This window comes from Ochotona curzoniae, unplaced genomic scaffold, assembly GCF_017591425.1.
Source record: "Ochotona curzoniae isolate NIBS_2020 unplaced genomic scaffold, NIBS_Ocur_1.0 contig_4797, whole genome shotgun sequence".
Taxonomy (NCBI): domain Eukaryota; kingdom Metazoa; phylum Chordata; class Mammalia; order Lagomorpha; family Ochotonidae; genus Ochotona; species Ochotona curzoniae.
In genome coordinates, this window is record NW_024466390.1 from 1,325,214 (window position 1) to 1,352,326 (window position 27,113).

Here is a 27,113-nt window from a genome sequence, read left to right on the forward strand (position 1 = left end):
GGAGATGGAACAGCCAAACATGAACTGGTCAGCGCTTGGATTCCGATCAGTCAGTTGAGCCATCACATCCCTGTCTCCCCCCACCCCCCAGTCACACCCACCTGGACCTTGCTTTTTGTCTGCAGGATGGCTCATTCTGCTGCGGTGGCTGGAGGACTACACTGAGAAGCAACATCCAGGAGGACTGGCACAGGGTGACGCGACACTGGCGGCACCATCTCCTTACACATGGCGCCTCCTTTTTAAAGGGAGTCAGCACCACGGCTTACCAAGTTAAAAATCCAGCTGCAATGCCAGCAGGGTACCAGTTCATGTCCCGGCAGCTCCACTTCCCATTCAGCTCCTTGCTAATGGCTCAAGTTCATGGACCCTGCACCCACGGAGGAGACCTGAAAGAAGCTCTAGGCTCCTGGCTTCAGCCTGGCTCACCTCTGGCCGTAGCAGCCACATGGGGAGTGAAACAGTGGATGGAAGACCTCCTTCTCTGAATCTGCTTCTCTCTGTAAATCTGCCTTTCAAATAAAGATAAATATTTTTTGAAAATGAAAGTTTTCCACCTATAGGATAGCATTTCTAGGTATACATACAGAACAGCTTCCCAGTCCCTGGCCCACTTTCACCGCACAAGTGGAAGCCCAGCGTGTTCTCTGACAAATAAACCCAGCTGTCACCTAAAGGTGCCCTTTCGTGGTCCACCTGGGCAGCTGTGCCGTTTCGGCCTTTGCCAAACTCTGCCACTAGGGGGCACAAGGGGGCTTCCTCCTACCGCTAGGCGTGCTCTCCTGATGGCCACATTTTTGCAGCAAGTAGCAGTTGGTTACCTGTGGCCTCAGAGAGCCTGTCCTTTTCGCTTCTGATTTGCCTCTGTCATCATCCCCCCGCACCCACACAGGTGTTTAGAAGGTCAGGGACCTCCCTATCCTTGCAATACTTTTGATTGTTCAACAACCAAGTGTGTTCAAATCTAAATCTGATGTGATATACTGGCAAATAGCCAACATTTTCTCTCACCCAGCTGACCTGGTCCTAGTGCTTCACAATTCCTACAGTAAAATACGCCCACCTGTCACGGCTTGGTTTCAGGCTCAAGGCTATGGCCCTGAACGCTCTGCAGGAGGAAGGCTGCCGGAACACACCTGGATCCAGCCGGCTGGCTGCAACCCAAGAACATAGATCATAATGAGTCATGAGGAAACCAGGGAGTGATGAATTTTTGAGTGTCTTTCCTTTAAAAAAAAAAAACAAACAAATATATGACAGAAAACTTAACCATCTTAATCACTTTCAAATGCACAGTTCAGGTGTGTTGAGACTATTCATGTATTTTTGGAAGATTCCCAAAACACTTTTTGTCTTACAAAATGCAATCTCTGGATCCGGCGGCATGGCCTAGCAGCTAAAGTCCTCGCCTTGAAAGCGCTGGGATCCCATATGGGCACCAGTTCTAATCCCGGCAGCTCCACTTCCCATCCAGCTCCCTGCTTGTGGCCTGGGAAAGCAATAGGATGACCCAAAAGCCTTGGCACCCTGCACCCGTGTGGGAGACCTGGAGGAGGTTCCAGGATCCTGGTTTCAGATTGGTGCAGCTCTGGCCATTGCAACCACTTGAGGAGGGAATTAGCAGATGAAAGATCTTCTTTTCTGTCTCTTCTCCTCTCTCTATGTGACTTTGCAATAAAAATAAGTTTTTAAAAAGGAAAGAAAATCTCCTGTCCAATGTTTCACTCCCCAAGTGGTCACAATAGCTGGAATTGACCAGGCTGAAGCCAGGAGCCAGGAGCTTCTTCTAAATGTAATCTTCCACATTTATCTCCGTTTGCTTTTTGTACTTATTTCTCTATATTCTTGGGAGAAATTTCTAGAGTTGTCATCTAGTTGTCACAATAATGTATTTCATAAATAATTTCCAAGATTGGGCCTTGCATGTTAGCTCAGTTGGCTAATCCCCCCGCTTAAGCACCAGGATCCCATATGGGCACCAATTTGTGTCCCAGCTGCCCCACTTCCCACTCAGCTCCCTGCTGTGGCCTGGGAAAGCAGTCAAGGATGGCCTAAAGCCTGGGGACCCTGCACTGAGTGACAGGTGAGGTGTAACTACATTAAACAGACACTTAAAATTGGAGGATAACATTAAGTTAAAGTCATCTTAACTGGGAATTTCTTAGCTTTAAAAAAATTTTTTTTTTAATTGGAAACTCAGATATACAGAGAGGAGGAGACAAAAAGGAAGATCTTCCATCAGATAATTCACTCCCCAAAGTGACTGCAACAGCTGGAGCTGAACTGATCCAAAGCCAGGAGCCTGGAGCTTCTTCCAGGTCTCCCACGCGGGTCCGGGTCCCAAGGCTTTGGGCCGTCCTCAACTGCTTTCCCAGGCCACAGGCAGGGAGCTGGATGGGAAGTGGGGCTGCTGGGACATGAACTGGAGCCCTATAGGATTCCCGTGTGTGCAAGGCCAAGACTTAAGCCACTAGACTACCACACCGGGCTGATTTTTTTGTTTTGTTTTTTCTTAGATTTATTATTTGTTTGAAAGACAGTGTGACAGTACAAAAATTCAAAATGGCATCAGTCATATCAGGCCCTCTAAACGGGCTGATTTCTTAACTTTTGTTTGGGAGAGGGATGGAGATAAGACAGCCATCTCCCATCCACTGATTCACTTCTCCAGTGCCTGCAACAGTCAGGTGGAGACCAACAGTAGCCATGACCAGGAATTCAACCCAGGCCTCCCAGTGGGGGGCAGGAGCCCAACTACTGCAGCCTCCTGGGGTGCACCTTAGCAGGAAGCTGGAATTGGAGTAGAGTTGTGAAGCAAAGACAGACACCTGCTGGTTGAAATGTAGGTACTCTAAGCTGCATGTTAGCTGTGGTACCAAACACTGCCACACTGCTGTTATCTACCAGCTCAGGTCGGAAGTCACAGGTTTGGCAGAAACTTGGCTATACTTGAGGTCACTGGATTGGGATTTTTTTTTTTAATCAGATGAAGCCCTAAGGTAGATTTTTTAAAAAAGATTTATTTATTTTCATTGGAAAGTCAGATATACAGAGGAAAGACAGAGAGGAAGATCTTCCGTCCGATGATTCACTCCCCAAGTGAGCGCAATGGCTGGAGCTGAATCGATTCTAAGCCAGGAGCCAGGAACTTCTTCCAGGTCTCCCACGCAGGTGCAGGGTGCCAAGATTCTGGGCCGTCCTCAACTGCTTTCTCAGCCGCAAGCAGGGAGCTGGATGGGAAGTGGAGCTGCCGGGATTAGAACTTGGCGCCCATATGGGATCCTGGCACGTTCAGGGCAAGGACTTTGGCCGGTAGGCCATTGTGCCGGGCCCCCTAAGGTAGATTTTTACAGGTTGCTTTTTCTTTTCTTTTCTTTCTTTCTTTTTTTTACTATTTCAAGAGCAATCTTATTGAGGTATATTTTACTTTAAATTCCTTTAGTTGGGGGCAGATTCTTTGGGGTTTTAATATCCTGCATCTGAATGAGATCCGATTCTCCTATGTGACATTTTTCTAGATACACTGCGCTGACTATGAGAAACCATAGTCCTATGCCAATTTTGTAATCTTTGTTGAAGATTTATTTTTATTGGAAAGTCAGATCAAATTTATGGAGAGGAGAGACAGAAAGATCTTTCATCCACTGGTTTACTCCACAACACCTGGAGCTGAGCTGATCCAAAGCCAGTGGCTGGGTCTCCCACGTTGATGTGCCCACTCGCTGCAAACTGCCAAGTAATGATGGCTTGACATAAGGCTGTCTTATGTCATCTGCAATCCACTTACCAATTTGCCCATGCAGGCACTTAGGGCAGACTCTGGGAGACGCAGATCTCATTTTTATGCGCTGGGTTTACTTGAGAAACTACTGTTGTATACATTTCAACCCACCATTTTCCAGTTTCTAATACTAGAACTAACCGTCTGCCTTTTCTAATCCTTTCTCCTAAAGGATGCAGAGTGGAAGCATGGAAAGCAGGTATCCACACTGAACATGCCATGAACAGCTCAAAGGAACGCTACTACAGCACTGTGGGAGGCACGGACAGCTGCATTGCACAGGCGCTTCACTCTTCTTCATGCTCAGGACTTCCACCTTCCCAAAGCTCTACATTTTCTTTTTCTGTGAACTCCAGATCCATATGCAACTGTCTATGTGATAGCCCCACACCAAGACCTACTCTTCCCTCCTACGCTGTTTTCCATGTGGACCCACCTGTGCTGGGCCAGCAAGTTCGCATGGGTTCAAGCAACAACTGACTCCAGCCATTTCTCACACCATCCTTCTGTGACATCGTTTCGCCTGCATTAAGGCAATTAATTTCCTGAGGGGACTCCCCTGGCTATTCTGAATTCAGGCCACAGTGAGCCTCAGTGGATCTCATCGCATCTCTCAAGTCTTTCAAGTCATCCACTAGGACCTCCAGAAATCGGTACCCCAATCCTGTTCACCCCTTCTTCTTGCCTCCACCGTTAGTTGTTGCTTTTAGCCACCCTCCCACCTCAAGCATGCACTTGGTGATATTTCTGCCTGTAAAACTTCAAGTCTGTGATCAGTGTGACTGCCCGTGAGCCATTTTTAAAATGTTTATTTGAAAGGTAGAGTGAGAGAGAGAGAAGAGACAGAGATCTTGCAATCAATCCGCTGGCTTGGTCAGTCTGAAGCCAAGACTCTCACTGGGGTCTCTCCAATGGGTGACAGGGCCTCAGGTACTTGAAGCATCACCTGCTGCTTTCCCAGCAGGCTGGATTAGCAGCAGAGTAACCAGGGTCCAGCCCAGCCACTCGGACAGGGGCCAAGTTTAACTGTAAGCATCCTAAGTTTAACCCACGGCACCCCCACCAGCCCCACGTAAGGTCATATTTTAAAAAAATTACTTTTTAAGCTACCTGGTGCTGCTTCTTGTCTTCCCTTAGTTTTTTCTTCCTCTCATCTTCATACATTTGAAAATTTAGTTCTCTCCCTACCTATATTCCAAACTCCCCGAGGGCAGGGAGTCCCCGCAACCCTTTCCCCTACAGTAATATTTGCAACAGTTCCAGACTTAGTAGTTCACACTTATCAAACTATTGCTGGAAAAAGATGAACTCAGCATCATCACTCCCATTGCATCCTCTCCCACCCCTTCGCCTGCGCTCAGAAAACGACAACTGCTATGACAGACCGGTCTTGGATTAAAGGTGAAAAGCAAAAGACCACTCGGGGTTAGTTTGTCAACATGTAATGCCCTGGGTTTATTTTGTGAGAATTCTATCACAATTTTTTCCAGGTGGGATTACAAACCTTAAGGATACCGTATGCCATTGGACTGGGCATTCAGACTGCGGTACTGACAAAGCACTGGAAGTGGTCTGCTAAGTACCGTCCTCTTCACAGAAGAGAGGTCAGATATTTCCAAAGGAAGGCACCCGATAGTTGTGGTTCTGGCCTTGCAGCCTTCTGGAGAATCTTAAAAGGAAAAAAAGCTGGCTGGCTGTTTTGAGAAACTGGAATGATGATACACGGACAGCAATTACTGCATTCTTCTCCCTTATCTCCTTTTTTTTTTTTTTCGTAAGAACAAGTAAAGAATGAAGTCTTTTAAACAATTCGACAATAAAAAAGTACAATTTTTTTTTTTGTGCTAAAAAAAGGGCAAGACAACATAAACTCCAGTTGTTAGGACTCCGTTTGCATACTTGATTGAACACTTTTTGGTGTGGAAGGAAATGGGACTACTGGGCTGTGTGTAGAGCAGCAACGTAACATTAGTGCTTTAAGTACCAGAATCTGCCCACAGCTTGTGGACAGGTGGGGATGGGAAGATTCAAGAGACTTCATTTTCAGCTTGTTACTTGTCCTAACCAGAGTAGACCAGGAAGAGCCCCATGGAACAATACATTCCCCGTTTTAAAAAAACTGATGCCTTTTTTTTTTTTTTGTAAAATTCTGTATGTATGTCACCATTTTTTTTTTCACATGATACACAGAAAACTCAAGGACCCAGAGGGGAACCAAGTTATGTTATACCATTTACAAAATACCAAGGAGTCCACGGCTACCTAACACATTTACTACAGCACAGGAACCAATGAAGGTACAGTGTACAAAAAACTGTAAACACGGCACAATAAATAGATAAAACAGCAGGTTCCGCACCATGCACGTAATGTGATGACACTTCATCTCTATACAATCTCACATCTCACACTCTTTGTTGCAATTTATTTCCCTCCCGCCCCCCACCCCCAAGTGCAAAGCATCACAAATGAACATTTCTGTATTCAAGTAACATATATACAAGGGTATTACAAATATGCAGTACTGTACAGATAATTGCTGTATTCTTAATTTACAGATGTTGATTTTTTTCCTATTAACAGTAAGAAAAGAAAAACTGAAGCATGAGAGATGAGCATTGCTGTCAAGTCCCCACAGCTGCCACAGAAACGCATGTGCTGCATTCCATCATCCCTTGCATTCAAATGCTACCGATGCATAGCACCTAATCAAGTCCCCAGGCCGAGTCCTGCTCCCGGGGAAGCTACGTCACCTCCATCGCTACTGTGTTGTCTGCTATGTTGTTCAGTGCTGGCTTTTCTGATTCATGATTTTCCCTGTTGAAACAAAGTTTACATCAATTACTTATTTACAACATACACATTTGGTAAATGAATGTAATTTTAATAAGAGGATTAAATTTATTAACATGAGATCTGATTCCTGGGACAGCTAGTGAAGGGTATAAATAAAAATACAAATAAAAATTGTAAAAAAGGGTCTATGGTTTATTCTTATGAATATAATAGACTGGTTAATGTCAACTCTAAATTCCACTGTCCATCAGCTCACTGGGAGGACGGCAGCCCATCAAGGATGTGTATGTGTCCATTTCGCCAGCTCTGGTCAACCATCCCCACAGGGCAGGTGCACATGAGGACTTGAAAGCAGAGGTTTGATATGCGGCGTTGACGGGGAGGAATCCTGAGCAAGTTCCTGGAGCACTGTGGCTCCGGCGCAATGTCCTCAGGGACGTCCACTGAGGTCGCTGCCTGTGAATGTCCTGACCAAGGGACCAATGACCTCTACAAATTCCAGCAACTGCAAACGTTCCATGGTTTATGCAACTTCAGAGCAGCACAAACCGTAACACGGCACCTGTTAGTGCTGCAGCCGATGGATCCGGCTGACAGCACTGGCAGGAAAGGACTGGTCCTGGGTAGGGGAAGACTACCAGGCTGACAGGCTGAAGCCACAAACAAAAGAGAATGCCACAAACCCTGAATTATCCCCAAGTTCATCCCTGGCTGGGGTCCGTCCTGCATCTGAGATGCGCCACCACCTGCCATTCCAGTGCCAACCCCTCCTTTTCCTAAACCTCTAGAGACACCAGTTCACTTGTTGGCCTCTCATCAATTGCACCTCCCCTTCCTCATTCTACCTTCCAGAAATGTTCTTTTCTCTCTCTTCTTTGCTGAAAAATACCCTATCCTGGGTCAAATCAGGGATGATTTTATAGAATATTTCCAGAACTCCACAAGAGTGAAAAGAATTCTTGCATCTGCAGTGTATGGAAATTACAGCTATCATGTATGTAATCAATCTGACAAGCACATAATGTTTTTTCACCTAGAATGATTTTCACCTGTTACCTAGAGTTAACATGATGTTTTCATATTTTAATAAGAATTAACACTTTTTAAAATTTCCTCCCTTGTCCCTTTCAACATTAGGGATTGGATTACCATGAATATTTAAAACAGAGCCTGCCTGAGTAAAAATGGTAAACAACCTGCTGAAAACCAAAAAGACACGTTAGCACAGCCCATAACGGCTTCAGTGGAAGCTGAGCTAGCACAGGTGCCTGGTGCAGTGCGCTATGCGCTGCCTGGATGCTGCTGGGCCCGGGTTCAAGTCCTGACTGCGCCTGAGGCACGCACACACCCTTCCAGGCCTCAGTTAACAGCTCAAGCAACCTCGGCCTCTGCCAAGACAGAGTTCTTGGCTCAGAGGTGTGGCCTGAACCACCCACACTGCTGTGCACATTTGGGGTGAACTAGTGCATGGCGGAACTCTTCGTCTGTGTCTGTTTTACTTGAAATGCACAGAGAAATACATTAAAAAAAAAAAAAAAGCTGACCTGGCATGAATACTCTGAGTGTTCATATTATTTACATTCTCAAGAATAGGTCAGCATATTAACGATGTGGAGTCTATAATTTCTGTAGAAAAAGTTACTAGCAAAACTCTCTAAAGAGAACTCCTCGCTTTATATATGCCAGGATCCCATGTAGTGCCAGTTCGTGTTCTGGCAGCTCCACTTCCCATCCAGCTCCCTGCTTGTGGCCTGAGAAAGCAGTGGAGGACGGCCCAAAGCCTTGGGACCCTGCACCTGCATGGAAGACCCGACCCAGACGAAGCTCCTGGTTCCTGGTCTCAGATCGGCTCTGTTCTAGCTGCTACAGACACTTAGGTAGTGAATCAGTGGATGGAGGATCTCTCTGTCTCTCTTTCTCTGTAAATCTGCCTTTCCAATAAAAATAAATCTTTACTAAAAAAAAAGTGGAGAGCAGTATGAGGTCCTGTCATACAAGTGAAGGACATCCAAATTGTGCACACAGTCTTCTCTGTGCCATTCACTTCTCTATAAGTTGTACTTAATTATAATATTTATCTTTTTGGGTCGAGAAAAATTCTCTTTTCTAATTTTTAATAAACGAAAGGAAAAAAAAAACACAAACAGAGAACACGAGAGGATTTAAGTCAGATCTTATTTTCCATGGTTTTTTTTTCTGTTTTTTAAAGATTTACTTAATTTATTTGAAAGGCAGAGGGAGAAACAGGGAGAGAACAAGTGTGGCGTAGGGGAAAGAGATCTTCCATCTGCAGGCTCACTTGCAAAATGCAGCAATAGCCAAGCCAAAGCCAGGAGTCCGGAATTCCATCCAGGTCTCCCCGACTTGGACCGTTTGCTGCTGCCTTCTCCCATGCCTGAGCAGGACACTGGAAGCTGGATCTCCAGTGGAGTAGCTGAGACAAGGCGCAGCTATCCTGAGCGGTGGCTTCACCTGCGGCCCCGCGCACTATTTTTCAAACATCCTGGGCTTAAGCTGACCGCTCACCTTGGAACTGAATCTACGGAGGATGAAGACGGAACCTTGGAGACTTGACAGTTGGCTGAGGCCGCCAGCTTTAAGGCAGATGATGGAACAGCACTTAAAGTCCTTGGTATGTGTCGTGCGTTCATAGGGGCAAGAGAGTTTACAGTGGCAACTGACGAAGGGACAGTTAATCGGATGTTGTTCCCAATCAGAACCTGAGTTGTTGCAGAATTGGCAGCCGTTACTTGATGACTCAGCGCACTGTGGGAACCTGAAGTCTGTGTACTGTTGGAAGGCTGTAACAAGGTCGAGCCTGCTGTCGACGGACTGGTCTGGACAAGTGCTGTTGGTGTAGTACTACTGAGGTGTAAGCCCTTGTAGACTCCTGGGGGCGGCAGAGGGGAAAGAAATGTGTGAGCCGTGACTAAGCAGTTCCGCTGCGTGCAGCACAGCCGCCCGCTGTGAACAGGACCGAGATCACTCCAACGTCCCCTCCCTACCTGAGGCTGGAAGGACGCCATTCACCCCGATGCCAAGCACCACATCATCCTTCATCTTGAACCCCATCAGCTGGTCTGATGTCACCAAAGCAGAAGCAGCAAACTGAGCACTAGCAGAATCCAAAGTCTTGGACACAAAACCCTGAAGAGAAGATGCGGGAACAGTGAGCAATCCTGAGCCTCAGATCAGTGTGGGAGCTACACAGGTCCACCAAGGTCAGCCTGGAGATAAACGGTAACAGCAAACCACTAAAATCTACCGATCCTTTTTACAGTCATACATTTAAGGAACAAAGACTGAATTTTAACTCATGGACTACTCGTTTTTATCTTCATGTGACAACATAGAATATGTACAAGCTAATTACCAAATAAGCCTCCTCTTTATCTGGGGAAACAGTATACCTCCATCACAAAATGTTGGAACAGAAATGGGCAGGAGCAACACTTCTGTGCTTTGCAAATATACACAAAAGTGAACATGTAATCTTCTTTCAACTAACACACATACAAGCTAAATGTGTAAGGTAAGAAAATATCACACCATAATTTACCTTAAGAACAGGGGGTCCCTTGAAGTTGTTGTTTTTTTTAAATTAAGCTTTTCCTGCAAGATATTTAGAGACTCAACTTTCCATTTTTAAGTACCCAATGTGTTTAAAAAGCAAACTTTAGGATGGAAAGTGAAACCTTTCAGCTAGTAAAAGAGGCTATTTTGGTTTACTTTTAAAGAACATCTTAATGAAAATGACCAGGATAATGAACTGGATGGGAAAATACGTCAAAGAGGTACATCAGCATGTGTCAATTTCAAGATGTTTCCATCTCATTTCACTACACTTATTTTACTTTTACAAGTTCGGAGCAGAGGTGACCACTTCCACACTCACCTGCAGTGTTCTTTCTAAACCCTGTATGTTCAGGCGAAAGCCACTCTGCTGCTGGTTAGATGCAGGGTTCTATGATAGCAGTTGGCAATCAGAGATGACCTCTGGTGGGAAACAATGAGGGATAATCATAAGAGAGACAAATCCCTCACCTGTGACGTGTTGCTGGAGGAATTACTGTTTGCTTGTTGTTGCTGAATTTGTGCAAGCTGCTGTTTCTGCATTAGTGCCAGTTGCTGTTGATGTTGCTGGTACTGTTCGGCTGTAAATGCTGAACAAAACGAGGAAATATTTTATAAAAATGCACAAATACCATCTGCCTCTTACTGTATCAAAACAAAAGTAGCTCACAATTTAGGGGCGGGAGAAGGTGTAAAATTAAAGCCATCTGACAGAGGTTCATGATCCTGCTAATTAATGATCACTTCCCAAACAGAAATTCCAGCACTTCTGCTACACGTTTAACAAGAGTAGCTTCAATGTAAATCAAATCAGACTCTTAATCACAGGAAAGAGAACTGCTCATTTCCCAGGTTTTGACGCCACTATTTTTGCAAAGCTGTGACACTTGTACTAGACAGTGTAGGAGGTAATGTCAGCTTTTTAATCCACAGGCTTGGAATTCAACTTTGCCCTGAGCTTGAGAAGAAATCTGCTAATCGCCCGCTGGTTTCCATTTTATCCATATTGCCTTCTCAATGCATTCAGGTGACCTCTAACAGTTCTGTGCATGAACACTAACGGTTCTTATTTTCTCATTTTTAATCATTTACAAAAATTTTGCTATATGAAAGATAAGGCTGTTGGTTTATTACTTTTTTCTTTTTCCTTTTTTAAAGAACCCATCCTTTAAATTCAGCAGGAAGAAAAAGAGGCTCCAATGTTAAGCTTAATTACTTTTCCCCACCCAATTAACCCACCTGGAAAAAATCCAGTCAATAAGAACGAAGCTGTTTATGTTGATTTACTGTACAGAGTGATGTCTGAGGAAAGACACTGTGTTATGCTACTTATGTTTGTCTATGGAGAGCTCAGTTCTAAAAAAAACAAACAAAAAAATGTTCATTTATTACCCCCCAAAAAAGTGTGTGCATTTTTTTAAAAAAGGAAACCTTTTTTTTTTTTTTGCCAATTAAAAAAAAAAGGGAAAAAAAAAGTACATACATTCACAATACATATGGATTTGGAAGGCTTCTTTAAGAGGCCTGCGATATAAGAACTATTTTAAACCAAAAAAGGTTCTCATGCATCCCTGGATCCCAGGGAGTCTAGAAATCATGCAAATCTCCTCAATTTCAAGTTTTCAAAACACTATTGCCTAATTTGTTACTGCTGTTTACTGCTTAGTTATTAATAATATCACTTTTTAAGCTTTGTAATTTGACGAATCTTTCACTGTCCTTCAGAATAATGCTTTTTCCTGATATAACTAGCAAATTTTAGGTTCAAATTCCACTATGGTGGAAAAAGAAAATCATAAATATTTGAGGAAAAACTCCTAAGTTATTAGTGTCTGCAGATTCTTGCACTTGAGTTTAACTATTGTTGGTCTTCCAGGGCAAGAAAGCATCCTCTTACTGGAAAGATTACTGTTGAGCGTCCTGTCTGTGTGTGTTGTTACGAATGTATTTACTTTATATCTGTCCCGTGGTTCATTCCTTTCTTATGTTTGTGGTCCACAGACCTGAAATCTACAGTTTGAGTCATATAGGACTAATTCATAAATATTGATATAAAAGTAACATTCTGGCCACAAAGTCACTTAGCAGAAATTACTTGTAGGAAAGCTTGGATAAAATTAATTACTGCCCTGAGTGTTCCTAACTAAAACCGTATCATCGCTGTTATTCTCATATCATTAGATACTTTTGCCAATGATTTTAATACACTTTTTAACTTCTTAATTTTTAGTTTATTGCTTCACACTTGATTTTTCCAGTTGGAATGCTCAGCAAGTTTTTAAAAATGGCTCATTTTTAGATTGTTGGATAGTTATGTATTTAGAAAAACAATTCAAAACTCACTGGCAAAATTTTATATAATAAACTATATGCATGAAAGCTTTTTTTTCTGCAAAGCTTTGCTGATGTTTCTAAGTGTTTAAGAAGTAGGGATAATTAGTTGGAAGCCAATTTATAAGAAGTTCCAAATGTTTTTGCCCTCTTGAAATCAACAGCTTAATCTGGGTGTCTGAGGGTTTTGTGAATTTCACCTTTTTTGAAAACTTTTAATTTCCTCCAAATACAGACTTTGGAGTAAAAATGCAGCCTACATTTTCCATCACTATGTCAGCCTGCTTTGCAGATACCACAGTTAGCCTGATATTACACCTGGGCCCAGAGATGAAACAGTGATGGACCCAGGAGAAACATGCAGAGCAACATATCAACTGCTGGGCTGGCAACAAGAAACACTGGCCCAGGAACTTCGAGACCCTTTTCTGTCTTCAGCTCAACTAGCCGAGCATTCTTGGGAGAGTTATTTGACCTTTGGGGAGGCAAGTAATATCATCCAAAGTGCTCAAGAGATTACGGAGTCCTTTCCAGCTAGCAGGTGCTTAGATTTTTACATTTAGAAATAAAATTCTTATCTAAAGATTCTAACTCTGGGCAAATGTAATCTGAACTGGGGCTCATACTATTTACACAAAAACCCATAAAGCTCGGAGAGTTCTATCAGTGACATAAGGCACCATGGTAGAAAGTGTTCAGGTTCTATGTCTAACTCTGGGCATGCTATGGTGGTCAGATTTGTAATTCATACAAAGATGACCAATATGGATTAGTACTGTAGACACAGGACCCATCCCGAGTCAAAACTGCTTCATGCAACCAAAACAAAGCGGCCCCTTATCAATTTCTTTCTACAATCTGGTAGTAGAATTTAAAAACAAAGCAAAAACAAAACAAAAAAGACAAATCAATGAGGTTAGGAAATTGGTAAAACAGACAAAACCTGTTTTTGATTTAATAATATTCATGATCAAACCTCTTATGTATCAACAATATGAACAAAGTGCTCCTTCACAGAACAACTTAGAGTCAAGGTACAGAAGCAGAGTCACGTGGAGATGCCAACTGAAGCCTGAAGAACATTTAACTGGGAACTGAAATGAGAACCAAGCAGGACAGGACTTGAAATACTTGAAGGATAATATGATGATGGACAGCAGAAAGCTCCGGGTTGAAACTTAAGGAGGCCTGAGGTCATCCATTTCCTATCAGATCTCCCACCAGGGATGGAAGAAGCCCAGATCCTTCCTCACAGGATCTCAAGACATCGGAATAACAGCTGGGAGTCCTGAGCAGTCCTCAGGAACAGAAGAAACCTCCTTCGGATCCCAGGAGGGGAGCTTTCTCTGGTCCTTACTTAGTTCCAACTTTGGATCCCCACCCTCTCTTGCAATGACCACCAGGGTTGCTCTGGAGGCCCCCTCTCCCCTCCCCCTCAAAAAAAAATCAGATAGGCAGAGACCAATAAGGAAAGCTTAGAGCAGACAGGAAATGGTCAGCTTGGACTCACATATACCTAACTAGGCAGGTCACAAAGATTAGTTACTCCTAACTGGGGAGGTGAAGATTCATCTGCACACCCCACCTAACACTATTCTGCTCCTCAATTGTTAACAAATGCCATGTTAGAGTTATAAGCCGCCTGTTTGGGCTACCCTAAAACACGCCAAGTTCAGTTAAATCATGCTTCAATACTACAAGCTGTTAAATATAAAATGAAAACGAGCCCGAGACAGCTGAAACAGTACCTTATAACCATTTTAAGGTGTATAGCAGCCAGATGTGTATAAACTAAAAACTGAATTGTCTAACATATCGGTCACTGCAAACCATGGCAATTAACCCCTTAATAATGTAAATAGATGTTGATGTATGTTGTGGTTTTTCATTGGACGGGATAATACTCTGCCAGCTCTGCTTTCAGACCAGAGATGGTCACCCCAAGAATCTGCTGGATCTATGTGGACAATTGGAGGCTGGACTCTATGCATGGTACATGTTTGCAATAGAAGAATCATGATTGGATTTGAACCATAACACTGCAACTAGGTGGAGGATGGAGGTTTCCACCATTGGGGGACAACGGGAGAGGGATTGGGGGAACCCCAGAGCCTATGAAACTATGTTATGAAATGAAATAAACAAACAAAAAAAGAAATTTAAGGGGGCAGTCTTTGCCTAAGTATACAGATAAGCTTTCTGAGTTCACCAAATGTAGAATAGCCTCATCTAGGAATTTGACAAATTTGTCCTCCTTAGCAACATCCACGGATTGCGGATACAGCTGCAATCATCAGGACCCCATGAGTCCTTTTCTCCTACAGCAGACCATGGCTGTGACACCTGCTAGGAATAGTTTACACTTCAGTGCTGCCTGCAAGTCACACTGCTGAGGCTGGGCAGGGCACTTGAAACTATCACAGTGGGAGTGGGGTGGGGGAAAAAAATCAATCATCTGAAGCCCAGCCAGGAAAATGGGATGTAGAGGATCAAAAAACAAAACATTAACCCCCAAACACCTCTTTTAAAAGACACCGAATCACAGCTTTCCTCAGGGTAGTGCAGAGGTAGTTTTGCTTTGATGTAGGGAAATAAGGGCGGGGGGGGGGCACGCGGAGAGGGTAGCTATATAAAGAAATAAAGACAAAGCAAAATGACTTTTCTGGTAGTTAGTAAAGTTGAACACAGACCTTATCAGTAATCCAGAAATCCAATTTGAAAACCCAAGTTCACTGTAACTACTCTGGCTGTGAAGGACGTGAGCAAGTGGTTATGTGTAGTCAAATGGCCCATTAATGGAAGTGTTCTTGCACTTACTAGTGTGTCTCACTACAGGGGCTGTCCACACTCCACCAATGCTATGTGACAGGTACACCTCGGCTAGTCACACAGACTCCGGATTTGGAAACACGCCTGATTAGAGATTAAGTTCCTGAAGATTCACAAAACCTAACAATTAAAACGTGCAGTGTTTACAGTCTAGAGTTGCTTCTCCTCAGTTTTTAATAAGCTTCATGCTACAAACTAAACCTAACATTCTGGCCACAACTCTCCTATTCGTGTGTGAAAATCAACCACGTCTTTGACAGTGCAGGTACGTGAGCTCAGAACAATGATCTATAACGCATATAAAAAACTTCACTGGGAATCAGTCATTCAATCCAAACACACCAATGTAATTTAAAACTGCTTTGTGGTTTTCGGTCTTTTGTATTATACAAGGACAAGCATTCAATTTTCAAAGCTGCTTTTGCAGATCAGAAAAACAAAGCAGGGGGTGGGAGTTTGGCGGTTAACACACCACTTGGGAACCCTGTTGGCAGGAACTGAGTGGCTGCGTTCTGCAGTTAGCTAAAGTCACTGGGCTGTTTTGGGTTCCTGGCTTTGGTCTGGCTCATCCTGGCTACTGCAGGCAACTGGGGAGTGATTCAGCGGGAAAAAGTGCTCTCAGTTTCTGTCTTTGAAAAAAAAATTAGAAAATTATACTTGAAAACTGTCTAAATGTTATTAACATTTACTTAAAATAACTTACCCTAAGCAACAAAAATCTAGTCCTAGAAATTCTAAACACACCTATATAGAACCTCCCATTTCTGCTGAACAGTGCGCACAGGGCCAAGGACCCAGCACTCGTCTGCTCAGGCTACCACTTTGGTTCCACAATTACGCAAAAGTACGGAACTGGGAAGTCAAAGAAAGGGATTCTGAGCACTTCAAAGGCTCTCAAAGTGCACATGGCAAAGCTCATGCATTTTGGCAAAATGGGCTTCTGACATCTCTATTCAGGGTTTGTGCAGAAATAAGGGTGAATAAGCCCTTCTCGATGAAGGAAGTTAGCGCAGAGGGCATCACTGCACACAGAGACTTAGTAATATTTACCACAATAACTGAATCGTGAAATAGGGCTGTTATAACTCACACTGCTGGCTTTAGCAGCAGCAAAGCCCATCAGCCGACTCCCACAGGATGGCTCAGTACCTGAAGTTGAACTTAAGCCTCAAGATTTCTGTGGGGAGTGTCTCTGCTCAACACAGCCAGTTCCCTCTGGTGTCAGACTGAGTCGCAGTCTCTCTGCAGTAAGTACCAGCTGAAGTTGCTGGCTTTGTGTCTGGGGGCAAACAATCTGCCTTTAAAATGACTATTATGTTACGTGACCTGTTTTTACCCTTGAAGGAAATGAGAAGTTACAATGCAGGCACTGACACTGTGAGAAAAGCAAGCAACTTGCTCCTTGGGGAAGGTTTTTCCCTTGGCGCAACTGTATTTAGCATCCTGCATAAAAGTTTGACTGCTGAATATTCCTTGTCCCTCCAGAGACCTAAAGTTAAGTTCACTTAACTAACATTCCCACGACGGGACTGCACTGTAGTATAGAGCAAAAAGGGGCAAGCTCTGGGTTGCTGGGATGCTCAAAATATTAATGTATAAATAGTATTATCCTATATTACTCCAGAGCTATCTATTCTCTAGATAGATGGCAATCAATACACCAGGAAAAAAAGAATAAATCAATCTTTTAAAATAATAGTTGTGTTGGGGCCTGGCGCAGTAGCCTAGTGGCTGAAGTCCTTGCCTTGCACATGCCAGGAACCCATATGAGTGCTGGTTCTAATCCCAGTGACCCTGCTTCCCACCCAGCTCCCTGTTTGTGGACTGGGAAAGCAGTCAAGGATGGCCCTGGGAGGAGATCTGGAAAAGGCTACTGGCTCTGGAGTGGCTCATCTCTGGCCATTGCAGCCACTTGGGGAATAAATCAGCAAATGGAAGATCTTCCTCTCTGTATATTTGACTTTCCAAAAAAAAAAAAAAAAAAAGAATACATCTTAAAAAAAAAGTGTTGGGATTGGCACCATGGTGTAGTAGGTTAACTCTCCACCTGTGGTGTTAGTTTCCCATATGGCCACCAGTTCAAATTCTGGCTGTGCTACTTCAATATAGCTCCCTGCTAATGCACGTGAGCAAACTGGGAAAAGATGGACAGCCCAGTGTCCTTGGGCACCTGCACCCACTTGTGAGACCCAGGGGAAGCTCCAAGCTCTTGGCATTGGACTGGCTATGCCCAGCCGCTGCAGCCATTTGGGGAGTGAACCAACAGATGGAAGATCTTTATTTCTGGCTCATAAGCCTGCCTTTCAAGTAAAAATAAATAATCCTTTAAAAATATGTTGTATTTTATAAGCAGGGAGAAGGGAATGGTTAAAAAGAGAATTTATAAGGTTACCAAAAGTTTCTTTTTGCAGCTAAATTTATGGTATGTCCACCTTTTAAGATTCTCTGGCAAACACAAATCAAAGAAATGCTACAACTGCTACTGACCTAACGTAACCCAGCAAGCTTACTGACACAGCAACAACGCGCCTTATCAGACTGCAGGGAATGGAACGCGTCTACTTTCTCCTACAAGTCTCAAAGGATTTTATAAAGCTTCAAAAGCATTACTTATTGGCAAAACTGTGATAAGTTTATACCTGTCAACTCCCTACTCACAGCATATGCACATCTTCCTGCTAATGGGAATTCTCCATTTTGATTTTTAAGACAATAAACCAGAATATAATTGTCTTTTGATGATAAAAGTACCAAAAATTAATGAGATTATAAATAATGTTAGACCTCAGGTTAAACTTCATCTTCTGGCTGATTTGCAATGTGATTGTTTTTCTCATAAAAGGAAACCCTCGCACTTCATAGACGTGCCTTTTGGAACTCCCAAGCCTACTGCCTGGAACGCTTTCTGGAGGTCTTCAAGCAGAATACATCCTCCCACACATGTGCCAGGTCACCTTCAGCCTAACGGGAGCAGACTGGGGAATCGGCAGCCTTTACAATCCTTTCAATGTCAGTATTAAAATTACCTCAAAAAAACTGCAGTAGCAATTTTAACAGTGAATTTCTACCATTTATAGGCTTCAAATAACATGGATATATACTGTAAGATCGGAAGCTATGGTTATAGGGGCATGCTAAGTAATTTATTGTAATTGTCATATTTAACAATGTGGTCATAATAAAGTAGATTTGTTTGTAAAACATTTCAAAAGCATTAAAGTAAACTTTAGCTTAAATATTCTTCTTTGGAAAATTAGCTTCTCTCATATAAACTGTTCCAAATTGTTCTGTAAGCACAGATGCTTAAGCATGTCCACTGAATTGCTGGAATCAATGCTTAAGCAGACTAGGTGGAAACTATAAGCAGCATCCAAACATGAAACTAATGATTTCAGGTCCGTTTCCTTTTCATATTGTTTGAAAATATAACCAGGGAATCTTGTGGTTCACAGACTGTCCCCAGGAAATCAGACAGTACCATCATCTCTGCATGTGGTGAAGACACATACATACAAACTCCTACAGCAACAAGATTCACATACTTAGATCAAGGCCTTTTTTTTTTTTAATTTTATTAATTGGTTTTGTGAAAATGACTTTTAGCTCCATATGTAGTAGACCACACAGAGAAAACTGGAGGAATGCTACATTTTTATAGAAATGTACATCATAGCAAATAAACATACCAAAGTGTGTTGAGCCACTGCTACTTTTACTCTGCGTGGAGGTACTGCATGTCTGGGTCCCGGGCTGTGCTGTTCCTGTCCGACATATACTCCTATACAGCTTTCTACAGGAGAGTTCGTCATTGTCACCGTCATGTAGGGATGGTGTCCGAGGCCTAAAATGCCGCCATCTACATGATTTAATATTGACTAGTAGCTGACTGAGGTCTTTAGACAAAGGTTTGTCCGAGGTATTTGTTTCTGAGGTATTGGCAAACTGATTGACTGGAGAAGGTTGTGGTGAGGAAAGCATTTCCAAATCCAGGTGGCGAAACACACTGTCATAGTCTGAGTGAGCTCTGTCCAGTAAGACCCTACAAAAACAAAAGTACACATAGAAGCAGCTGTTCAAGTACCCTGAGCAAAGTTTTCCTTTTCTAATCCAAAACCCAACTTCTTAACTCCTACTGAACATTCATTCAAAAGCTAGCCTGATTATTTCTGTATCTGGCTACTACATGCTAAACATACTTCATAAAATGTTGCTAATCTATCTGTTCAAAATTTAAGCAAACACTTCTTTTTGGGAGGAAGGAGAATCTGAAAAGTATATGATATTTTGTACCACTAAAATTTCTTACAGATAAAAATATGTGATTGATTCCCTGTTCCAAGGGGATATACTATTTTTGGTATAAATTTTTAAAATCCATCATTTTTGTTTCAGAGGCAGAGAGAGATAGAGAGCGTGAGCCAATGTGCACGCATGTTATCTTTCATCCTCTGCTGCACTCCTCAAACGCCTGCCACAGCCAGGGCTGGGCCAGGAGGAAGCCGAGAGCCAGAAATGAAGTGCAGGTTTCCCACCCAGGTGGTTGGAAGCCAGGTATTTGAGCCATTATCTGCTCCCTCCAGGAAACATATTATCAGAAGCAGAGGCAGGACTCCAACTCCAGATAACAGATGCAGGCATCCCAAGCGGTGACTTCATGCACTGCATACAATGCCCACTGATAAACATTTTATCAATGCCATGATAAAAATTTTCTAAATGACTCCATCTCCAAATGAGAACACTGATTAATGCTGGTCACAGAAGAAAATACAGCCAACACAGAGTTTTCACTATTACCAATGCCAACACAGAAATGGAAACAAGGGACTACATGCAATGGGCTTCACTCTTAGTATCTACCAATCCAACAACTGTATAATTCTAAACAAATGTTTAAGTGACAAAAATTGGAAATTAGGAATTAAAAATGGAAGAAGCCTACATATAAGCTATTCAATTATCATTAGCTCTACCCCTGGTGTCTTCCTGAAAGTACCCTGATATTGTCTGTGAAATACAAGCTCTTAGTTATGGGTGTCCAAGAACCAGGTGGCAAATTGCCAAAAATATTCCAGTCAACCAATCAATTAAGAAAAGCAAACGGAAACTAATGCGTTCTTTAGAGGTATTATCTCATTTTAGATTACTGTCTAAAATATCCCAATGCTAGGTACACAAAACACCTTACCTTCCACCGCGCCCGACCCGTCTTCGTGCAAATCCAATACACCTCTGGGGTACGGTGAGAGTAGTTAAGCAGTATCTGTATCGCACATCCCCTAATCCTCCATCTTTAGGACTAGTCCAAGGCCAGTTCCCAGTTTGGTCTAAGTGAGGCTTAAAGAAAAAAATCCAAATTGCTTAATTTTGTCAGCTACCAGACAGCAGTGTGTTAATGCAGAGAGGGAATGGCACTTACAGCATAGTACTGACAGCCAGCTTTCCTACGGAAGGCAAAGGGACCATCGGGGTCATTCTCCTCCTCAGCTTCTGAAGAGCCCGACAAAACCTTTAAGCAAAACAAAGGAGCAGGTCAAATGGGTGACTTCCTACATTCTTCCTCTATTTTCATAGAGAAACTCATGTTTCAGGCATGTTTATTTAGTTATCAATTTGAAAGGCAGACACAGACACAGACACACACACAGGGAGAGGAGAGAGAGGGAGAAGAAACCTTACACCCAAGTTTATTTTCCAAATGCTGGTAACCACACGGTTGGGCCAAGCTGAAACCAAGAGGCTGGACCTGACCCTGAGTGTCCCATGCTGGGTGCAGGAACCCAATGACCTGTTGTCTCTTGAGGTCTGCATAAGCAGAAGCTGGATCAGAGGCAGAGCAGCCAACACTTAAAGCAGACACACTGACAGGGGAGGTGGGCACCCAAGCAATGTCTAATCTGTGGCACACTGCCTGCCCTGAAAAATGCCTGTGTTTACCTGGGAGAGAGGCTCTTCGTCCGAGCTGGGAAAGTCATACTGATTCAAATCCTTTGCATTAAAAACTGGCAGTGCAGCAGGACTTGTCTGTTGAGGGGTAGCAGCAGCAGATGATGGTAAGACTTTGGGCTTCTTTTCATATTTCCGTTTCGGTCGGATCAGATCAGCTTTATCTTGCTGCAACAAAGACCCAGTAATTAGACACTAGAAACCATAGTGCTGCTTTGGGGAGATTTTAAACAGAAGCTTACGGCTAAAATAAAGACATTCTATTCAAGGAGACAAAAACTTAATTTTGGCCATCTAGTTGGCCCTGTGTTAGCATGCATATACTCTACAATCTAAATATAGCTCTATAAATTACTCTGATTCCGTTAAAGTAAGAACAGCAGAATGGAAGTTCTCCAGTTTCTACAATTGGCATTTTCCAGTATTCTAAATTTTGGTGAAAATTATAAGATAGTCATAAAACATCTAGGCCTTACTTCTCAAGAATTCTTTGTCTCAAGAAATAAAAAGTTAGTGCAGGGAAAACAATAATAATGGAAACAACCTGATATGGACACAAAGCAAACTGCAACTAACTAAAAGCTGTAATGCCGAGGGGCCGAGAATATAAAAAGTAAGAACTTGCTGGGGTCAGAGCAATGGCACAATTGGCTAGTCCTCAGTCTGCAAATACCAACATCCCATATGAGGGCCAGTTCATGTCACACTGAAGAAGGAGAATCCTGAATTAAGGGCTGGGTATGGCAACATAAAACAAGAGCTACAATGATTAATTAAAAGTGCTTCAGAATTCTATTGCTATAAACTACTTTTGGTAAAAGTGTAATTTAAAAGTTTGATCTTATTTTAAACCACTACAGAAAGTATCAAGAAAATGGCAATAGCTCCAGATTCTAGCTTAACTTGGAGGAGTTTAAAGTAATGCATGGTCAGTGGGAAGGCTCAGATTTCTGAAAGGATAGAATAGTACAATTAAAAGCATATAATTTTGAAATTTAAAAACCAAAGAATAACAAACAAGTAGTACCCAAAATTGCAAAGGACTCAGGTCGGGGGACTGAAGATTTAAAACACTACCGAATAGTTTAAAATCTGGTATTTTAAAAAAATGTATATTTAGGACCAATAAGTAGTCTTTTTAAAAAGCAAGAATAAAAAAAATCAGATAAACACACACTATTCCAGGAGTGCCACCTAGCTGCCTTCTGTAATTTCCCTGCACTAATCTTCTTTCTCCTCACCCATTTTATTCTTAATATAATGCAAAGCATATCTTAATTATGCTTTGACTAGTAGTGTGCCAGCTCCATTATCTATATTCCAAACAATTGAGGAAAGACCCCTGAATTCCTTCCTCTATTTTTCTTACACTTATACACGGATGCGTTCATATGCACAGAACACAACCACAGACTCACTCTATCAGCACAGATTTCCCCTCACTCTTCTTAAATGTCTGCAATTTGTTTCAATACTTCATAATCCTCTCACTAGAATAGTCCTCTTATCAAATATAGCATCAAAGTTATTCTTCTACGTAAGATAAGGAAATAACAGAAACAAAATTTGATTATAAATTTGGGTTTTTCTTCACAGCATGTTTGTCATATCACTGAGGTCTGATTTTGTATAGGGTGTATTCTCATTTACTCTCACGTTTATGGTAAAGTCAGGTACTATTATCCAAAACACACTGGTCACCTTATGAACTTTGAACTCCTTCACATCCATCACCTCCTGGTGTTTGAACTGACTGCTGTTGGCAATGGGGATGATGGGGATGGTGTAAGTGGGTTTCAGGGGCTGTCTCTGTGCCATGACCTCAGACATGATCTCACCGTTGTAGTCACCCAAATTATACCTGAAATGAGTAAAAAAAAAATCTCAAAACTATATACAGCCAAGGGGGACAAAGTGATGTTTATTATCCCAATCAAGCTAATGAACATACCCATCACCATGCCAACTACTTTGAGGGGAGAATTACATAAACTCTACTCTTAGCAAATTTCAAGTATATAGGACATTATTATTAAGCACACTGCATATCCAGGCTCCAGACCTTGCTCAGTTTATAGCTTCAAGTCTATTCAATTAATGCACACAAATGTACCATTTTGGTCAATTATGCCTAAGTAAGGCTAGGGGAAAATGTTAAAGGTGACTTCAGTTAACTTCTCAACCCATACCTGACTGGGATATACTTATAAACATTATTAGACTTTCAATAATATTACAGTTCAATTAATTATTTGCTGAACATCTTTTAAAATAAAAAATTCCTAATTCCTTGTGTTTCTTCCTTCTATTTGTACAGCTTGCTAGCTTTACCTCAGCACATGGTGATGAGGGAAAAACCAAAGGTTAGAATTGGCAATTCTGCTGACAGATTTGGTGAAGTGGAAATTACTACCGCAAAGGTGCAGAGGACAGAACTGCCTTTACGCTGAAACTCATTTGCAGGGAGCTGGATGGGAAACAGGGCTGCCGGGATCAGAACTGGCACCCATATGGGATCCCAGGCGTGCAAGGCAAGGACCTGAACCACTATGCTACTGTGTTGGGCCCGCAATGGCTGGCTTTCCAAATAGTGAGACTCATGTGAGGGCTGGCAGAGCCTCATGCGTAAGGTACTCACATCTTACCCTGGGGTGCCAGCACTCCATCGTAGCTCCTGACTTCAGTTCCCACCAAAACCCACCCTGCGAGGCACAGCTCAAATAACTGTGAGATCTGGAATGAACTCCCAGCTCCAGGCTCTGGCCTGTGACTCTGGCACTTGCACGTATTTGGAAAATGAGCCAAGGGACAGGACCTTTGTCGAGTTAAAACATTTTTTTAAACAAATCTGACTGCTATGTATACATATATTTTCTAAAAATCAGTTTTATGAAATTTAAAAAAAAATCTTAGAACTGAGAAGCACGTAATTGCACCCAGCTTAAAAGCCTAACATCACAACTACAAACTTAAGTAATTTCAGTTATTATTTCAAGAGGTATTTCCTGTGGTAGAAAAAAGCTTAGGAATGAAGCAGCTCAGTGGACACAATGCTAATGGTATCATACTTCCTAATGCTGCTGAAATATACTTCACCTCTTTTCCATAATTTCCAGTGTTAAGTGCAAAAGCTCCCGTTTACTCTTTTCTCTTCTTTTTATCATCTCTAGAATAGTAACAGCCCGGCTTAGATCTCGACGCAATTTAAGCATTTTTTCATAAGAAGCTTCATCATTTTTGCGATTCTACAAAGAAGAAGTCGCTTAATGTCAACAAGCCTTGCAATTAGTGAGGTTGTGATCACAGTCATTAATACTTCAGAGTACATCTATTTAGTTAAGGTTTAAAGACACTAAAAGAAAACATGGATTACTAAGAAATTCATTTTTAATATGATTTTAAAATGGATCAACATATTCAAGGCCAATTTACTGTTAGTATTTTTCACAACTGTATAGAAAGTGATACTTGCATAGAAATTAAATCACAAATACCGCATCATAATTAAGACATTCAAAACTATATATTTTTTCTCATATAAAAATCTTTTTAAAAAAAATCTTCAGATTCACTTACTTTTCGAGTCTGCATTTTTTCAGTGCGTCTTCTAAAAGCCACATACGGATCATTTGTGCTGGAACCATCACGCTTCTCTTGTTTTACTGATGGAATAAGAGATGGCCCTCGACAGTTTTTTCTCTTTTTAATCCAGTATTCATAAACTTCTCTAATTAATTCATCATCTTCTTTTAGCAGTAGTTTGGCCTCTTGCAGACTGACTGGCTAAATGTAAAACCATATGTCATTTCCATGTAATTATACAGTATGAGCATAACAGCCAACGTGGGCATGAAGTTCCTCATACATGCCAGTTCTTGATGGTGATTTATAGACAGCATTACTTTGATCTTCATAGTAATTCTACAATGTGTATCACCTCCATTTTACAGCTAGGGGAACTGAGGCACACAGAAATGGAAATATCTTGCCCAGGGTTACAGAGGCTAGATAAGGAAGAGATCTGAATCCACGTTTTTTAATGCAAAAGCTTGCTCCCCATCCCCCATAGTATACTGCTTCCATGTAATGTAAATATGTATATAGCACATGTACACATTTATTATGTATAAATGAAGTTGTACCTGCTGACCACTGCCTTTTTCTAGGCGGTCAATCATTTCTTCAAATTGCAATGGACAGATGTCCATTTTCTTTTTCAGTTTATTCACAAACACTTCATCTTCAGAATCCAAATCATAATCAGGCTGTTCAGCATCCAAACTAAAAGCTGACAGAAGAGACCACATGCAATCGTTTAGTGCGTGAATTCACCAACACACCCGCCTGCAGATGTCTAGACAAAAGCAAGCCCTAGATTTCCTGAAGAAACAAAATGCTTTTCAAATTTGTTTTCAATCAGAAACAGTCCAAAGTTTCCAGATATGCTGCTATATTTAAGGTTAAAATAGACATCTTTACTATGAATATAAATGACAAAAGACAGGTTCTAATAGCAAATTAGCCAGAAGCCCATTATCAGGTACAGAGATTATGAAAAGTATTGATTTGAACCATGTGAAACTGCCATTTTCATAGCTCAAAACCTATTACATTACAACATCAAATGGATGAATATGCCACAAGGGGCCTCCAAAAGGTTCATGGAAAATGCATACTATGAAAAAACTAGCCATGGATTTCATAAATGCTTTGCACCAGAAATAAACATTTTAACTATTTTTCCATAAATTTTTGCAAGAATCTTTCTATAAAAGGAAAAGGTCTTTTAAGTAAGATTTTCTTCTAGACTACTTACATGCTATTTTACCAATTATTTAACTGCATTACCAAAAGCTTTGGGAGCGGTGTTAAGTGCAGTGTCAAAGGCACTAAGAGCAGTGCTGACAGCTGTGACTCAGCAAGCTCAGTGAAAGCATTCCTGCTGTGGCTTACTTCAAGAACCACTAAAGTCGTACACCAAATATCATTCAATAATGTACCAAAATAAACAGCCAGGCTGATGGCATTATAAGATGCGAAACAGCCTAACTTCAAAATGCCTAATGTCTTTCCCTAGTCCAACTCCTTACAGCAGTGTACGGCTCTGTGCACAGTTTCCACAGCTCTTTCCTGCCGCTTACCACTCAGAAGGCAAAAAGGCTGTGTAACCTTTCAACCCCAGGCCGACTGGCCTGTTAGAAGTGGTTCCTAACTACGTTTTCTCTTAGAGAATCCATGCACGCTTTTCTCAGGAAAATATATGGTACACACATACATTCTACGTAAATCACAGGCAAATATCAACTTAAAAAAAAGGAAGTCCCCCCTTCTAATCACCCCCCCATTTTGTGCCAATTTGTGCACCTACTTCCTCATCTACCCACTAGGCGGCCCACTCCTGCAAAGTGACGGGTTCTCCAGAGGTGAGACATGGGCTCCCCACTGCTCTGTACCGCCAACCAAGGAGAGTGATATTTTCACCTGTGTGCCACCTCTGCTAGGGCTACTTTGCTACACACAGTGCTACAGCTGCCTGTGTGGGGATGTGGAGGTACAAGGCCACAGGCACCTATTAGGGCTGCAACAGGACAAGAGGAGCTACCAGGCTGCCACAATCCTGCTTCTAACTTCACATAGCATCTGACCAGGAGGAAGTCAATAAACACTTAAACATTAATTGTTGTTTTACTTTCTATTTTGACCTGTGGCATCCTGCAAACACACATCCTGAGAGCCAGCCCTGCCATCCATGTAGAGGCTCCAGCTGAGGGCTGGGCTCCTGGCTTTGGCCTCATCTAGCCCTATCTATTGCAGGCATGTGGGGATGGAACCAGTAATGACGGAAGACAGCTAAATA

General features: G+C 42.2%; 1 protein-coding gene across 5 annotated transcripts in view; it reads right to left on the reverse strand.

Annotated features, from left to right (window-relative positions):
- Positions 1 to 5,207: 5,207 nt before the first annotated feature.
- EPC1 (enhancer of polycomb homolog 1) overlaps positions 5,208 to 27,113 on the reverse strand; it is a 69,321-nt gene continuing 47,415 nt past the window's right edge. For 2 of the 5 annotated variants that reach the window (XM_040988087.1, XM_040988090.1), the window contains exons 3-14: positions 25,399 to 25,544; positions 24,833 to 25,039; positions 24,353 to 24,501; positions 22,958 to 23,117; positions 21,248 to 21,424; positions 20,730 to 20,819; positions 20,499 to 20,647; positions 18,997 to 19,349; positions 10,622 to 10,740; positions 9,583 to 9,724; positions 9,104 to 9,467; positions 5,208 to 6,598 (exon numbers count right to left, since the gene is read on the reverse strand). In XM_040988087.1, coding sequence (XP_040844021.1) covers positions 6,526 to 6,598; positions 9,104 to 9,467; positions 9,583 to 9,724; positions 10,622 to 10,740; positions 18,997 to 19,349; positions 20,499 to 20,647; positions 20,730 to 20,819; positions 21,248 to 21,424; positions 22,958 to 23,117; positions 24,353 to 24,501; positions 24,833 to 25,039; positions 25,399 to 25,544 — 2,129 coding nt within the window. In that variant the 3' untranslated portion in view covers positions 5,208 to 6,525. Of the gene's footprint in view, positions 6,599 to 9,103; positions 9,468 to 9,582; positions 9,725 to 10,472; positions 10,542 to 10,621; positions 10,741 to 18,996; positions 19,350 to 20,498; positions 20,648 to 20,729; positions 20,820 to 21,247; positions 21,425 to 22,957; positions 23,118 to 24,352; positions 24,502 to 24,832; positions 25,040 to 25,398; positions 25,545 to 27,113 lie in introns of all 5 variants that reach the window. The other 3 variants (XM_040988086.1, XM_040988089.1, XM_040988088.1) reach the window with 3 other exon arrangements.